The following is a 17,779-nucleotide window of genomic DNA, read 5'->3' as shown; positions in this document are numbered from 1 at the left end:
GACTGCGCACATTACAGAACTCAGTTCCAAAGGCTCATCTTTGTGAACTATTTTCCTCACCAACATGAGCCAAGGTGTCCCCGGGGACTCTCCTGTGACCGCCTCTCTAACTCTGGAACCTAACAGCTGATTCTCTAGCTTCTTGACCACACTAGATCGTGGGCTTCTGAATATGTCCAATGTGGTATGCTTTCATGAATGTGTTTGTTAATAAATATTTCCTAAGCACTCACCACGTTCTAGGACTAGGGGCCCTAGCAGTGAACAAAGCAAACAAAAACCCCTGCCCTCACGGAGCTTACACTGGGGGAGGACAAGAGAGTGACCCTGAGACACGTATGTCAGGATACCGGATATGGAGGTATTAGGTGTGAAGTGCTCTGGAGAGGGAGCAAGGAGACAGGGGGACAAGTGTGAAGGAGGGCGCGATTTTACAGGTGGGTAAAGTGGGCCTAAGACGATGGCACAGGCACAGAGACTCACTGAAAGTGGGGGAGCAAGCCACAGGGACAGAGGGGGCGAGCCTGTCTACAGACAGAGGGTCTCGGGGAGAGACAACGTGTTCCCCTCCATTTCTGTACAGACAATGCCTGCCACACAGCTGAGCTCAATAACTAGCGGGTGAACGATGGCTTTGGCTGAGACACCTACAGTCACAAAGGTGGGGGAAAAGATCAGCTAACTGCAGCAAACCAACTGAAAAGCTCTTCCCATGTTTACCGGTGACACATAACTGGGCCCTGTACTGGAAAGTTCGGCGGCTCCACGGGTCTTGGATTTGGGCGACAGCTGCATTGGCTCTAAGCAGGCCTGCGAGGATCACCAGCATGCCCAAAGAGCCCCCGCAGCCAAGCGCTTGCCAGTAACGCTGGTGAAGGCATTCTCTCTGCATTGCTAAGTGTCCTATGATCTCCAGACTACACTTGTTGAGAAAGAGACCAAGGAATAAAACAAAATAACTTATATGTGACGTGCGAGTCAGTCACCTGGATTCAAGAAACGATCACAATAGAGGTAAAGAGAGCACCGAAGAACCTGAAGAGAAGCTTAGGGGTCACACATGCATTCTAAATGCAGAAATGACAATCAATCTGATACTTCGGGAAGCAGCCACCACTTCTTCAGCTCTCATTACTATTTCTACAGAAGGCAAATCTGTCCCTCGTGGTCTTGCAGGCTGTGGTCCTGAACTTCATGCCTAGAACTATTACAGAAACACCCAAAACAACCAGAAGCAGTCCTGAAAACAGTGAATGACAACCAGCTGTTCTCTGTTTTCTTCATCTGGTCCCTGTCAATTAACCTATTAATTGGACAAATACCTGAGTGCCCATTGTGCTAGGCAGTGGGGACACTGGGGGAGCCAGACCACACCAGACTCAAAAAAGCCTTCCTGACCGACAGAGCAGCCAGGCCGGCGGCTGCTTCCGGCTCATCCATGTGGTGTTCGCCTCTGCATAAGGCACAATCTCCACAGACACAGCCATGCCTTCCTTCTGCTACTCTCAGGACAGGGCCCACACAGGCCTCTCTACACAGCTGACCACCTTCAGAGGAAGGACAGGGCATCTACAAAATCAAAGTATAAGGGCCCTCAAAGCCTGCCGTGCACACACAATACTGCAATTTGTTTCCCTTCTCATAGAGAAGAGATCATCTGATGAATATGCTAACTTAAGTCTATGTTTCCACCCAAAAGCAGCAAGGGCAAAGAAGCACAGCTGCAAGGTGTTTCTGTCCACCTTAAAAAGCAAAAGCCACGGGATGCGGTGGCAGGTGGATCACTTGAGGTCAGGAGTTCAAGACCAGCCTGGCCAACACGGTGAAACTCCACTTCTGCTAAAAATACAAAAATCAGCCAGGCATGTGACGTGCACCTGTAATCCCAGCTACTCGGGAGGCTGAGGCAGAGAATCGCTTGAGCCCAGGAGGCAGACACTGCAGTCAGCTGAGATCTTGCCACTGCCTGGGTGACAGAACAAGACTCCATCTAAGACAAAAAAAAAAAGCTAGCCCTTTCTCACCGCCTAAAACTCTAGTTACAGGTGGAAGAAAAGTTTGTGCTGCTGGCACCTAACTTACATCGTTATGGCACAGAAGAACAAAGAGGTAAGAAGCTAGAGAGAACCAAGCGTAATTATTTCAGCACCAGTTTGGGAAAAACCAGAGACTAGAATTTCCTCACCTGACAAATCCATGACCAACAACAGCAAAAGAGAGCAGGAATTCCTGATGGCGAATTGGCTTACTGCTACGCACACATCCTCGGAGACGCTGACAACAGGCTTCAGGATGAATTAGACAGTTCCAATTCTCTGGGACATCAGGTGCTCACAGTTACACTGAGCTGTGGGGGAGTGTGCTGATCCCATGCTGTCCACAGGGGTCCTATTTCAAGATGTGGGGTGCAGAGCACCAGCCAGAGCAGCTCTTAAGGCTTTGGGGAACACATCTGTACTTACATTTTTAAAAACATATGTTTTTTGCAACTTACAAATCCCAACACGGGCCCTGGCACAGAGCAAGTGCTGGGCAAACGCTTGTTTAAAAGGCATTAATTATTTACTTAACGAATGCCAAATCAAACTGAAATCTCATTCTGAAGACACAACATGACAGATCTTCAAAGTGGCAAAATGTCAGGTTTCTCATCTGCTCAGAATTGTTCCACAATTCCACTCAGCACTAAAATAAGTTAGTATCACACTCAGAGTGAGAGGCACAATCCGTATCTTCGTTGTTGTTCACATCTAACCTAGACTGGAGATGTAACACTTTGTCCGAAATATGATTTCGTTATTGCTATTCATGGGAAAGTGCTCAACAAGTTAAAACGAAAAAAGCTGTACACAAACCCATGCAGAGGATCTGCAACCTGAGCCTGGCTGGGACAGCCTGGGGACCTGCTCACAGGGATCCTTACTCAGTGTCTTTGAGTGGCACCCAGGGTGCCAGGTGATTCTGGTGTTAGAAGAGGGCATTCAAGGATCACAAACCTAAAAACACTGTTAAACCCAATGATTCCAAATTTCTCAAGTTTACTGCCAAAAGTACTAAAGGAAACATTTAAAATAAGGTAACAGAAGTCAGCTAAGTTTTTCTTAATATCTTCTTTAGTTTCTACAAACATCATCGGGACAGATGTTTGTGTTTAAAGGTGCCTCCCCCTCAAAATAAACGGAATACGCCCCTAAACGACCTTCCCTACCTACTCTATCCAATTATCACTGACGACACCGAAGGGCTACCTGCCTTACATTCATCTGTCTCAGAAGTCCCCAAAAGAAATGCCCTACTTCTTTCCCCTCAAAGTTATGAGGCTTAAGATGCCAAGGTGAGCAGAGAGTCGAGTCCCAGTTATGCAGGAGAGCCTAAAGAATCAAATCCCTGACAACTCTCAAAGCATCTCAGGAAGACCCCTGCACAATCATCTCAACCCAGCAAACTCTTTTTTTTTTTTTGAGATGGAGTCTTGCTCTGTTGCACGGGACATAGTGCAGTGGCACAATCTGGCTCCCTGAAACCTCTGCCTCCCGGCTTCAAGTGATTCTCCTGCCTCAGCCTCTCCAGTAGCTGGGATTACAGACATGTGCCACCATGCCCAGCTAGTTTTTGTATTTTTAGTAGAGATGGGGTTTCACCATGTTGGCCAGACTGGTCTCAAACTCCTGACCTCAAGTGATCCACCTACTTCAGTCTCCCAAAGTGCTGGGATTACAAGCGTGAGCCTTGCACCCGGCCTCAACCAGCAATCTTAACACAGAGCGTTGCTACCAACTTAACTCAGTCCTGAGCTTGGATTATCAAATTCTTTACTTCTCCTCTCCAGACTCCCGGCTAACCACTCCACCCTACACACCACTTCAGCCACAAATTTCTCTGTTTCCCAAACAGGCTGCAGGCTTTGAGCCTGTTCCTCTGCACATTCTCCTCCACATGCCCTTGTCCGTGTGCTTCTCTGCCTGGAAAACTCCAGCTCAAATGTCACCATTCTAGAAGAGACGTCTTCCCAGCTTTGCCTGACATTCAGTCCCACTCTCCTCCTTTTTCGAAACACCTTATACCTAATTCCTGAGTCATGCAACTTCTCTCCACCTCCATTGCACGTTCTGAGTCAAAAGTCCAAGGACCCTGCTCTAAATGATCTCCTCACTGCCACTGCAACCCCGTGAGTCCATTCTTCACTGGGCAGAGTATGATCCCAAACGGCAATCTGATTATGAGGTTCCATGGTCAAATGTTGTACCATCCCAGCCGGGCGCGGTGGCTCACACCTGTAATCCCAGCACTTTGGAAGGCCGAGGCGGGTGGATCACGAGGTCAGGAGATCGAGACCATCCTGGCTAACACAGTGAAACCCCATCTCTACTAAAAATACAAAAAATTATCGGCACGTTGGCAGGCAACTGTAGTCCCAGCTGCTCAGGAGGCTGAGGCAGGAGAATGGCGTGAACCCAGGAGGCGGAGCTTGCAGTGAGCCAAGATCGCGCCACCGCACTCCAGCCTGGGTGACAGAGCGAGACTCCGTCTCCAAAAAAAAATGTTGTACCATCCCCTCTTCCACACTTTTCTCAGGATAAAGACAGTAACATCTAACAAAGACTGCAAAACTGGATGGTGCGTCTGTCCTTCCCCTCCAGCTCTGTGCCCAAGACACATAGGTTCTTGCTGAGTTCTCTGCAGTGCTCCAAATTCCCTCCAGCTGAAGGTCCACCGCACATGCTGTCCCCACTGCCTCATGCTATTAACGCATCACTTCCACGGGAACCATTCTCTGACTTCAGATCGTGTTCCCATCCTTTGGGAAACATCTCTCAGTTTGGAGTGTCATGTATTTAACTGTGATTATCTGATTAACAAACTGTCTTCCTCACTGGACCCATAAACTCCTCGGTGGGAGAAACAATGCCTGTTTTTGCTCATTACTCCCTCCTCAGTGCCTGGTACACAGCGGCCACTCAGTAACTATTTGCTGAATGAATGAAGAAACGAATGAATGAATGTTCTTGACTATGTTGTTCACATTTGTGTTACAAGAATTACCACCCTAAAACTGGATGCACCCAGTCATCAGCCTGCTTCTCTCCCTCGCTACCCGCTGAACCTGTAAAGCACAGGAATTCTCTCTTCAGCTCTACACTCCTAACATCCGGCCACCAACATCTCTGAATAATCACAAAAGATATAAAGTCCTTCATATGTGGTTCTGAAAAAAAGTGTCTAATATTCTGCAAATTCATTCTAAACAAAACAGTAAACCACACTTGGAAGCCCTGATTTTGCATTTTATTACAAGTCAGAAGTAGTTCGATGTGGTTCTCTCTCAGGAGTGGGCCTGAGCTGGGGAGTGTTTTGTTTTTTGCCATTGCAGTGCTCTGATGAAACAAAGTGACAGAAGACAAAAATATGATTTTGAAGAAGATGGAGAAAAATTCAGGTTAATTACCCGGTTTCTCATTATTCCCTAGGGCAGGTGACTTACCAATCTCCAACTAATAAAAAGTTTGTCCTCATAAATCTAGTGCAAAGGCAATGGATGGACAAGAATCTGAATGTGAATCAGACCTCCTTTATTGTTTTTTGAGATGGAGTTTCACTCTTTCACCCAGGCTGGAGTGAAGTGGCGTGATTTCAGCTCACAGCAACCTCTGCCCCTACGGGTTCAAGCTATTCTCCTGCCTCAGACTCCCAAGCAGCTGGGAATATAGGTGCCCACCACTATGCCTGACTAAATTTTTTTATTTTTAGCAGAGATGGGGTTTCACCATGTAGGCCAGGATGGTCTCAAACTCCTGACCTCAGGTGATCCACCCGCCTCGGCCTCCCAAAGTGCTGGGATTATAGGCGTGAGCCACCATGCCCAGCCCAGGCTTCTTTTTACAATATGAACACCGGACAGCATGACTGCTATTAAGGGGGTGGAAGTCTTCAAAATATTTCTTTTCTTTTCTTTCTTGACATGAGTCTCGCTCTGTCACCCAAGCTGAAGTGCAGTGGCACAATCTCAACTCACTACAATCTGCACCTCCCAGGTTCAAGCGATCCTCCCACCTCAACCTCCCAAGTAGCTGGGACTACAGAAGAGCACCACCATGCCCAGCTAATTTTTGTATTTTTTGTAGAGAAAGAGTTTTGCTGTGTTGCCCAGGCTGGTCCCAAACTCCTGAGCTTGAGTGATTCACCTGCCTCAGCCTCCCAAAGTGCTGGAATTACAGGCGTGAGTCACTGCACCTGGCCTAAAATATTTCTTAAGAAAAAAAAAATTGTTTGGACAACATGTTATAAGTTTTGACAGCACTTCCACAATCCCCCGCATACTGGATCCTGATAAGCCACTTTAATCTCCTGAATATCTGCTTCATTCCCTGGCAAAATTAGGTAAAAATAAGAAAACTGACTTCAGTAGATGTTTTCAATAATTTTGAAAACAAGGTTTGCTCAATAAAGCTCAGTTCAGTGACTAGACAGAACAGAAATACTCCAATGGAAAAAAGCATAGAAGACACACACCAAACTGACGATGAAGGATCAGAGAGGAAGGGAATGACTTCTACTTTTCACTTTAAATACTTCTGTGCTGTTTTCGTGTCTTAAAAATAGCATGTCATTGTAATAGAAAATAAAATAAAGAACTTCATTGTACCACACACAATATTTAGTGGATAGTAACACATTATAGTAACAGATTTTGTAATTAGTAACATTAAAGTTTTTAAACACACATTTCATTCATTCATTCTGTAAATGCTTATGGAGGAACTACTAAGGGGAAGTCACAATGTGAAAGATTATGCCTTCATCAGTCTCTTCCAGAAAACCAGTTTGGCAAAGTAGAAAAAGCAAAGGATTCAGGAGTCAAAACACCTGCTTTCAAAAGGTCCTGAGGGCCAGCAGCCATGTGACCTCAAGTCACAACCTCTCTGGGTCTTATCTTACTCATCTGTAAAATGGTTATAATAATACAGGACAGAGTTGCTGTAAAGGCTCAAACAAGCTACGGCACTTTTTAAACTATGCAGTTCATAGAGTTTATAGGCTTCAAGTGATGACTCCTGCAATACTTAGTATTTTGTAATAAATATGTTCCTCCTTGTCCAATGCTCACATCTACCCAGAAGGCCTATGTGAGGTCTTAAATAAATATATATATAGTCTTTGCAGCTATCTAAGGGAAATTATTACTTAAGATATCAAGAGAAGGGGTATATAGGAACTCTCCGTACTTTCTTCTCAATTTTGCTGTGAACCTAAAACTGCTCTAAAAAATAAGTATTAAAAAATTGTTTCAATGTACCAGAAGTTTTTTATATTGGGCAGGAATCTCAAAAACCTCTAGAATTGAACTTCATTTTGAAATTCTCTTCTACTTTTAACCAAAACTTCAACATGTCCTATCAAAAGTAAAAAGACTGATACTTTCAGAATGAACAGGGAGGCTGGGCGTGGTAGCTCACACCTATAATCCCAGTACTTTAGTAAATTGAGGCAGGAGGATCCCTTGAGGCCAGGAGCTCGAGACCAGTCTGGGAAACACAGGAATCCCTGTCTCTACAAAACAACAACAAATTGTTTTTTCAAAGAATGAGTAGGGAGGCTGGGTGCAGTGGCTCCCGCCTGTAATCCCAGCACCTTGGGAGGCCAAGGTAGGTGGATCACCTGAGGTCAGGAGTTCAACACCAGCCTGACCACCATGGTGAAACCCCGTCTCTACTAAAAATACAAAAAAAATTAGCTGGGCAAGGTGGCTCACACCTGTAATCCCAGCACTTTGAGAGGCCAAGGGGGGCAGATCACCCTAGGTTAGGAGATCAAGACCAGCCTGACCAACATGTTGAAACCTGTGTCTACTAAAAATACAAAAACTGGGCCAGGTGCGGTAGCTCATGCCTGTAATCCCAGCACTTTGGGAGGCTGAGGTAGCTGGATCACCTGAGGTCAGGAGTTCGAGATCAGCCTAACATGGTGAAACCCCATCTCTACTAAAAATACAAAAAAATTAGCTGGGCACGGTGGCAGGCGCCTGTAATCCCAGCTACTCAAGAGGCTGAGGCAGGAGAATCGCTTGAATCTGGGAGGTAGAGGTTGTAGTGAACCGAGATCGTACCATTGTACTCCAGACTGGGCAAGAGAGTGAGACTGTCTCAAAAAAAAAAAAACCAAGGGCATAACATGTCTGTACTCAATACACACAAATGAAAAGGAGCCCATCTTCATAAAACAAAGACAAATGGGAAACAAAAATCTAGCACCATCAGATCACGAAGAGAGAGAAAGGGAAGGAAGGAGGGAGGAGTCAGCTAGAAGTAAAAACCAGGTACAAAAGGCACAGGAGTGGCTGGGCGTGGTGGCTCACACCTTTAATCCCAGCACTTTGGGAGGCGGGCGGATCATGAGGTCAGGAGATCGAGACCATCCTGGCTAACACAGTGAAACCCCATCTCTACTAAAAATACAAAAAATTAGCTGGGCGTGGTGGCGGGCCCCTGTAGTCCCAGCTACTCGGGAGGCTGAGGCAGGAGAATCGCTTGAACACGGGAGGCAGAGGTTGCAGTGAGATGAGATCACGCCACTGCACTCCAGCCTGGGCGAGAGTGAGACTCCATCTCAAAAAAAAAAAAGAAAAAGAAAAAAAAAAGGCACAAGAGTGGGGACCCTCAGTTTGTTACCACAGATGCTCTCACTTCAAAAGGGACTGGTTTTGAGACTCCTGAGCCATACAGTACAGGCTTAAGGAGATGTTCCTCCAGCTGATGCCAGAAAAATAAACTGAGAATGGATCTGAAGAATGACAACCGATAAGGCTGTAGACACAAGCCCAACCTGGAGGAGACTGAGGACTCTTAGGAGTAGCCATCATTACAGTGCAGACGGTGGCAGGTGCTGGGCCCGTACTCCACATGTACACTCTCCTAACAATTTTCATGTGAGCCCAAAAGGGAAAGTCGAGGAATTCAGGCTTTAATAGCCCCAAACCACAGTTCTATCTCAACACCTTACCCGCCCTATTCCAGGAGAGGGCAACCAGGGCATGATGTTTCAAGACAGGGCAGAATGGCAGTGCTGGTAGAGCTTCCGGGTTCTCAAGTCATCTGATGAAAATGGGATCATGGCCCAGGAGCTTTCAAATAGCCAGAAAATAGCCAGTTCAGAAAAAGTCTACGATCTGAAGATTCTATATCAAGGTTTACGATAAATTCTACATTTTCTGGTCCTTGAAACAAATACTATACACAAATCCCATGGGCTACCTTTATTTTCCTACACTAACTCTTCATCCAGCCTGTATTGACAGAAATGGTCACAGAAAGACCTTTTGGGAGAACACTTCAATAAACAGGAAAACTGCAGTCCAAGCACATGTAAGTCTTTGGAAATGAACATCTACACTGCTGAAGTGGCACTAAAGTGACAAATGACAGTAATCCAATGGCCCAAGGCCAGCAAATTCCATTGTAAACAGATTTATCTGTTTTGTGCGATGGTGATTCTTGCATATGTGGCAGTAAATAGATAAGTAACAGCCTAATTACAAATTCAAAAGCAAGCTCTTCCCACTATGTTTCATATTTTGGTATATCATCCGTAAGAAGTGCCCTCAGCAACCACGTTTAATGTGTCACTTGAATACCAGCAACCATTAACAGGAAGTACCGACATGTCTGAAATTATATCTTTAAAAACAAACAAACAAACAAACAGAAACAAAAACCCTGATGTAACTAATTCAACTGGAGATGATACCACTTTTCTCAATTACTTGAATGTTATATTCTGAGCACAGCGCAATGAATGTGCCGCTTAGGCTTGGCATTAAACAGCAATCATTAAGCTTAGTAATCCTTTTCTCCTTTAAGTTTTCCTATGTGAATCACTGCTTAAATCCTATCAGTTCCACGTAACAGAACACTAGAATACATGTCCTAACTTTTGCTTTAGTGAGGAATTTAGAATGTGGTAGGCCCGCTTAGTATTCACCGGAATTTCAGTGCACTGCCCTCTCAACGAGATGGGCTCAAGAGCATGAAGGTGAGGTCCTGGTACAGGGCGGCTGCTCAGATCATCTGTACAAACCATTCAGGCGACCACTGGCTCACAAACTTAAAACATCTACTCTTAGGACATGTTCAAATAGCTTGCTGTCACTAAGAAAAGGAAAACTGTTATCTCCAAATGCCCTGTCAACATTTCAAATAATTGTATTTACTTCAGCTGCTCATTACGTGAGACTCTAATAAAAATCTATCTCTTTCAAGAACTAACACTAATCCAGCTGTCAGCTAGAAACAGATATTCAGAAATACAGTAACATTCAGCCATACGCTAGAGGTGGAAACCAAGAGTTTCCATCATGTAAAATTTGGGGGCCCTGTTATCACAAGGTAAAAAGAAAAAAAAGAGACTGGGGTGAGTCTATGCAGACAAGGACAGAACCCAACTGCATGACATTCGAATTGGGTGTAGGAAGCATTATCGTGGAGATTTCACTATAAATGACATCAATAATCACAAATATTTTTTTAGGTGTAAGGCAAAACTAACAGCTTCAAATTAATTACCGCAAATCATTTAATTGGTGCCCTTGGTGACAAAGAGTTCACTTGGACTTACACTTCAACTGCTGAAGTTCATTTGTATTTGCTAAAATGTTGACAGTCACTGGTCTCAAAATGTTTCCAAATTCTTCACTATTACACTTCAATACAGGTAACAGGGATCAACCAACACCTTCTAATAACTGGAAATAGGGTTATGAACCTAAAAACTTTTTAATTTATTATTTATTTTGAGTTGGGGTTTCATGCTTTTTTTTTTTTTTTTTGAGACAGAGTCTTGCTCCGTCACCCAGGTTGGAGTGCAGCGGCATGATCTCGGCTCACTGCAACCTCCGCCACCTGGGTTCAAGTGATTCTCCTGCCCCAGCCTCCCAAGTAGCTGGGACTATAGGCGAGCTTCACCACACTCGGCTAATTTTTGTATTTTTCATAGAGACGGGGTTTCACCATGTTGGTCAGACTGGTCTCAAACTCCCGACCTCAAGTGATCCACCCGCCTGGGCCTCCCAAAGTGCTGGGATTACACGCACGAACCACGGCGCTGACCTGTAAACATTTTTAAATTGTAACTTTTTCCACGTACCATTATTCTCAGTGACAAATTTAACTTTAACAAGTCAATTTTTTTTTTTTTTGAGACAGAGTTTTGCTCTTGTTGCCCAAGCTGCAGTGCAATGGCGCAATCTCAGCTCACTACAACCTCCACCTTCCGGGTTCAAGCGATTCTCCTCCCTCAGCCTCCGAGTAGCTGGGATTATAGGCACATGCCACCATGCCCCGCTAATTTTGTATTTTTAGTAGAGACAGGATTTCTCCATGTTGGTCAGGCTGGTCTCCAGCTCAGACTCAGGTGATTCACCCGCCTCAGCCTCCCAAAGTGCTGGAATTACAGGTGTGAGCCACCGCGCCCCGCCCTGGACAAGTCAAATTTAAAATAAGACCTTTAATTTGCAGTTGTTATTCCCAACAGAAACAAGTAATATGCATATCATGGCGCTTAACACCTGATAAACAATCAGTATTTGCTGAATGAATGAATGGCCATTAAGGCTGCAAGACTCTTAGAACAGTAGGCAAACAAATAAAACAAATTTATTAAAACGCTCAGAATGACTCGAGCAGGAACCAGTAACTAAATCCTGTCATACATGATTCCATTACTTGTTTCCATTACTATTTTTTTTTATTGAAAATTATTAGAAATCGGCCAGGGGCAGTGGCTCACACCTATAATCCCAGCACTTTGGGAGGCCGAGGCGGGTGGATCACCTGAGGTCAGGAGTTTGAGACCAGCCTGATCAACATGGTGAAACGCGTCTCTAATAAAAATACAAAAAATTAGCCGGGCGTGGTGGCGGGCGCCTGTAACCCCAGCTACTTGGTAGGCTGAGGCAGAAGAATCGCTTGAACCTCGGAGGCAGAGGTTGCAGTGGGCCAAGATGGCGCCCCTGCACTCCAGCCTAGGCAACAAGAGCAAAATTCCATCTCAAAAAAAAAAAAAGAAAAGAAAATTATGAGAAATCAAACTATTTCCTTTGCTACTTTCTCCACGCTAGAACTTAAAAGCATTTAAATCATACTTTAAAAGAATAAACCCAAAGTGTTGCTAACATTTCTGTTCGCCAACTTTTGCTACTCCAATTTTCTAAAGATGTATATAACGACGATTTAGACTGTTGTATAAAATGTAAATACTGGGACAACGAATTTACAATTAAGTTTACATATTATCCATCCCCATTAATTAACATTTCAATCAACCTTTAATTGTGATTGATGCTTATTAAATAAAGGAAGTGAGTTATGCCTAAAGATGCTTTCTTCATGTCAAAATCACAAGGAATATTACACATTAATTCATAATGAGACTTATACTTGTTCATATCAATTTAAATAGGCTAATTAGTATTTAAGTTGAGGAAAAGCAAATATCAAATCTTTGTTTGTTTAAAATAGAAAGGTCTAAACAAAGCTAAATACACCAAATCTCTTAAAATCTTTGTGTTATACATTTGTAAAAACTATTCAACTGCTGATGCCTTCTTTCGTGCAAAGACCTATACTACTTACAAAAGTAAATGTACAAAGGAACAAAACGTTAAAGGGGGAAGTTCTGATGCAAACTAAACTACAGCTAATTTAACACAATTGAAGCTTGTAGTAAACATCTAATTTTTAAAAAAGTTTTCGCATTTTAGATTCCACAACACGCATTCATTACAATAGTTACGAAAATCATGTTTCAAAAGAGGTCTAGTCAGATTGACTTCATCTGCAGAACGGCAACAAAACCCAACTGCTTATGAAGGGTTATGATTTTACCCGCCACCAGTTTTCCGAATGGCTACTTTGTTTCATTTCCCCATATTTAATACAAATACACAACGAGATGATTAAAAAGTGTGCAACAATTTATAGGGACCAGATGTCAACAAATTAGCAGTCTAAAGCAAGACTGACAAATAATAACATCACGCCGATTTTTGTCCAGAATAATTACAATGGCGGAGGGGAGACATGGGGTGGGAGAAGGGGTGGGAGAGGTGAATAAGAGCTTAACTCTACACGCACATCTCCCAAAAAGAGCTCTTTCTTTCCACTACGGGATTATTGTAAAGGGCCCCTAAGCTTTAGATACTGTTCAAGCAGGGTGCGTTAGTGTCAGCCTGGCTGGGATGGATTCGTGCAAGGGATGTCACTCAAATGCAAGTGAAAGTACGGTCCTTGCGACTTATTTCGAGTTTTCTTTGCAACAGTAGCCTAACGCCGCTACTCAGCGACTTCCATCTAAAAACCAGAAAATCAGCAGCCCCCGCGTCATCAATCAAGCTGAAAAAGGAAGCTTTGGGGGCAAAGGGGCAACAGGGCACCCCTAAATCTTTGAGGCTCGCTCTGGGTAGAGGCAGCAACCTGAGCTGCTCTGGGGCTCCTGCCGCTCCAGGGGACTCCCGGAGCCCCCGGGCCGCCTCCCTGGGCCGGCGCGGCGGGGAGGGCCCCACTCCACACCCCGGGCTCGCCCCGCGGTCCAGCCCCAGGGAGGTTAACCCCTTCGGCGCCCCCCACGCCCTCCCCAGGCGGGGACCGGAGCCCCCGTCCCTCTGCCTCTCCGGGACTAGGGGGCCTGGGTGGCTCAGGGGGACGAAGGCGCGACGGGCGCGGAGGCGGCGGGTGGCTCCGGCCTAGGCCCGGGCAGCGTGTCCCGGCGCCCTCCCCCACTCCCACACGCTCGCTCCGGGCAGGGCGCGGGCGCCCGCCCGCTGCGGCGTCCGCCCGCCCCGGGCTGGGGCCCCTTCCGGCCGAAGGCGCGGACCGGCGGCTACCTGCGGGCTGTGGAGGGCCATGGCTGCCCGTTTCAATGGGACTCGGCGTTCCTCCGGCTGCTCACGCTGCTTCCCCCGCCGCCGCCATCTTCTCGCCCGCACATACACACTCGCATCGGCCGCCGCGCCTGCGCACTGGCCGCGCGCCGCGGGGCGCGGGGAGGCCGGCGTGCTGCTGCGCCTGCGCGGCCGACAGGTGGGCGTGCGTCTGCCGGGCCGCGGACCTTCCCTGCCCCGCCTGGAACCGGCCGGACTCTGAGCCCCGCGACCCTCGGGCGGAAGATGCCCGGCGGCTGCATTCTAAGAGCCCGCCGGGTCCTGCCTGCGAAGCCGGAAGGGGAGGCAGCAGGCAGGTGGAGGTGGCAACGCCGAGGCGCCGGCGGGCCCCGGCTCCTCACCTACTGGCACCTGGGCCCCCGGAGCTCGGGAGCCGCGGCCTTTGGTCGGCCGGGGGCCCACGAGCCGCCCTCGGCGTCCCTGGGCCCGGGCCTCGGCAGTGTTCGCATTAGATCTCCGAGGAGGGTCAGGTTTATGAAGATCCCATTGCCGCCCATTCATTCATTCGTTCACTCTTCATTCACTCCCCAAGTCCTGCCTGGGCGCCTGGGCCACGCCTTTTGCTAGGCATTAGGGGAAAAAAGGAAAACAGAAACAAAACGTAGGGCATAAAAGCACGCGCAAAGTGCTTGACATGAGGCCTGGCAAGTAGCAAGCACTCAGCAAGTGCTACGTGTTGCACACGTGCGTGCGTGTGCACGGCAAACCAGCCTTGGGGGTCGTTGGTCCATTCATTATTGAGAAGCAGGCGCCCCTGCCTGACTGCACCGTTTTCCAGCCAGTGGGCCCACCCTCGGGTTTTGGCCCCTTTTCTAGCTGTGATTTCAGACAAGCGACTTCACTTCACTAAGCGTTGGTCTCCTCACCTGTGAATAACACAAATATGTCGTCAAGCGTAAGATTTCTGTGAAGTTCAAATTAGATTAATGTGAGCACACTGGCCAAGAGAACAGTCAATAAAAATTGGCTACTGGGATTGTTACTAATAACCACTATCATTGCTTTCATTTGTTCAACAAACACCTACAGAGAGTCTGCTCTTGCTAGACCTTACGCTAAGCAGAGGAGATTAACAGGAAGATCCATTCCCACGTTACATAAAATAGGGAGCCTGATCTCTTCATAAGTGGGATGCCATGAAACATATAAGTGGGCCAGGCGCGGTGGCTCACGCCTGGAATCCCACACATTGGGAGGCCGAGGCGGGCGGATCACAGTGAAGAGTTGGAGACCAGTCTGGCCAATATGATGAAACCCCGTCTGTACTAAAAATATAGAAATTGGCGGGTTGTAGTGATCCAATGTAGTGATTGATCCAATCAATCTGGCTTCGATCCTGATATGTCTTTTAAGCTGATTTTACTGTTTATTTGTTGACAATTGAAGACATTTTAATATGGATTGGATATAGGTGATCTTTGTGAATTATTGGTAATTTTATAGTGTAATATTGATACTGCACTCCTTGAGAGAATGTCCTTATTGTGAGGTGATGCATTCTGAATAATTTAGGAGTGAAGGCCATAATGCCTGTAAACTATTGTTTTTTTTTTTTTTTGAGACGGAGTCTCGCTCTGTCGCCCAGGCTGGAGTGCAGTGGCGCGATCTCGGCTCACTGCAAGCTCCGCCTCCCGGGTTCACGCCATTCTCCTGCCTCAGCCTCCCGAGTAGCTGGGACTACAGGCGCCCACAACTGCGCCCGGCTAATTTTTTGTATTTTTAGTAGAGACGGGGTTTCACCGTGGTCTCGATCTCCTGACCTTGTGATCCGCCCGCCTCGGCCTCCCAAAGTGCTGGGATTACAGGCGTGAGCCACCGCGCCCGGCCAACTATTGTTTAATGGTTCAACAAAAGATAAAATCATATACACACATAAACATTCAGGGAGAGACAGCAAATATGGCAAAATGTTTACAATTGTAGGCTCTAAGTAGTGCTATATATTTCAGCTTTTCTCTATGTTTGAAAATTTTTATAACAAAAAGTTGAGGAAAACAATACAATATAGTGTCTATGCTATGATTTTAACCATGGAAAAGCGATATCTGCACATGGATAGAAACTGGGGGACGTGAAAACTCACGGGTGATTTATGGTTGTCTCTCTGGCTGGGGGTGGTGGCTCACACCTGTAATCTCAGCACTTTGGGAGGCTGAGATGGGTGGATCGCCTGAGGTCAGGAGTTCAAGACCAGCCTCATCAACACGGTGAAACCCCGTCTCTACTAAAATTACAAAAATTAGTCAGGCGTTGTGGCAGGTGCTTGTAATCCTAGCTACTCAGGAGGCTGAGGCAGAAGAATCACTTGAACCCGGGAGGCAGAGGTTGCAGGGAGCCGAGATGATACCATCATTGCACTCCAGCCTGGGCAACAAGAGTGAAATTCTGTCTAAGAAAAAAATATATATATAAATAAAAATATATATATATCTTATATATATCTATATATATAGTTGTTTGTCTGATTTTTATCATACAGTTGCTTGAATAACAAATAAAAGTGATAATAAACAAAAGATCCCAGGCCAGGCGCGGTGGCTCATGCCTATAGTCCCAGCACTTTGGGAGGCTGAGGCGGGTGGATCACCTGAGCTCAAGAGTTCGAGACCAGCCTGGCCAACATGGTGAAACCCCGTCTCTGCTAAAAATACAAAAATTAGCCGGGCATGGTGGCAGGCACCTGTAATCCCAGCTACTTGGGGGACGGAGGCAGGAGAATTGCTTGAACCTGGGAGGCGAAGGTTGCAGTGAGCCAAGATCATGCCATTGCACTCCAGCCTGGGAGACAAAAGCGAGACTTCTCAAAAAAATAAATAAATAAGTAAATAAAAATAAAATAAAAAAGATCACAGTCTTCATTTTCAAATAATTCACATAGATATTAACATGTATCTTCAGTATAAGGAAATAGATGTTAAAAGGAAGATATGAACAAGCACTATAGCCTACAGTGCTTAGCAGACCTTGGTGATGTACTTTGGCTGTGTCCCCACCCAAATCTCACCTTGAATTGTCATAATCCCCACATGTCAAGAGTGGGGCCAGGTGGAGATAACCAAATCATTGGTGTGGTTTTCCCCATGCTGTTCTCGTGGTAGTGAGTAAGTCTCACTAAATCTAATGTTTGTGTGTGTGTCTGTATGGTTTTTTTGTTTGGTTGGTTTTTTTGTTTGGTTGTTTTTTGTTTTTTTGAGACAGTCTTGCTCTGTCACCCAGGCTGGAGTGCAGTGGCGGGATCTCAGCTCACCACAACCTCCGCCTCCTGGGTTCAAGTGATTCTCCTGCCTCAGCCTCTGGAGTAGCTGGGACTACAGGCATGTGACACCACGCCCAGCTAATTTTTGTAGTTTTAGTAGAGATGGGGGTTTCACCATGATGGCCAGGCTGGTCTTGAACTCCTGACCTCAAGTGATCTGCCCATGTCAACCTCCCAAAGTGCTGGGATTACAGGCATGAGCCACCGCACCCAGACTCTAATGATTTTACAAATGAGAGTTCCCCTGCACAAGCTCTCTTGCTTGCTGCCATATTAGACGTGACTTTGCTCCTCATTCACCTTCTGCCATGATTGTGAGGCCTCCCCTGCCATGTGGAACTGTGAGTCAATTAAACCTCTTTGTTTTATAAATTACCCAGTTTGGGTATGTCCTTATTAGCAGTGTGACAACAGACTAATACACCTGGTATCTCCCATGAGTCTAGGGACAGTGGTCTAAACCTGGAGTCAAGACAGGCCCAAGTTCAAATCTGGAATTCCCCACTCACTGGCTGTGTGAACCTGGGCAAGTTACCTAAATTTTCTGTGAATCTTTTGTAGGAGGTGGTGTCATGGGCAGAATAATGCCCCTC

The 17,779-nt window shown here is 46.2% G+C and overlaps 1 protein-coding gene across 2 annotated transcripts in view; it reads right to left on the bottom strand.

Moving 5' to 3' along the window:
- Positions 1-14,029, bottom strand: part of LOC105496781 (ubiquitin specific peptidase 10) — an 81,088-nt gene extending 67,059 nt beyond the window's left edge. Inside the window, exon 1 of one of the 2 annotated variants that reach the window (XM_011767380.2) lies at positions 13,874-14,029. In XM_011767380.2, coding sequence (XP_011765682.2) covers positions 13,874-13,894 — 21 coding nt within the window. In that variant the 5' untranslated portion in view covers positions 13,895-14,029. The remainder of the gene's footprint in view (positions 1-13,873) is intronic. The other variant, XM_011767381.2, reaches the window with a different exon arrangement.
- Positions 14,030-17,779: the final 3,750 nt, after the last annotated feature.

This window comes from Macaca nemestrina, chromosome 18, assembly GCF_043159975.1.
Source record: "Macaca nemestrina isolate mMacNem1 chromosome 18, mMacNem.hap1, whole genome shotgun sequence".
In the NCBI taxonomy this organism is placed as follows: domain Eukaryota; kingdom Metazoa; phylum Chordata; class Mammalia; order Primates; family Cercopithecidae; genus Macaca; species Macaca nemestrina.
The sequence above is the reverse complement of the archived record's forward strand: the minus strand, read 5'-3'. Positions and strand labels throughout refer to the sequence as shown.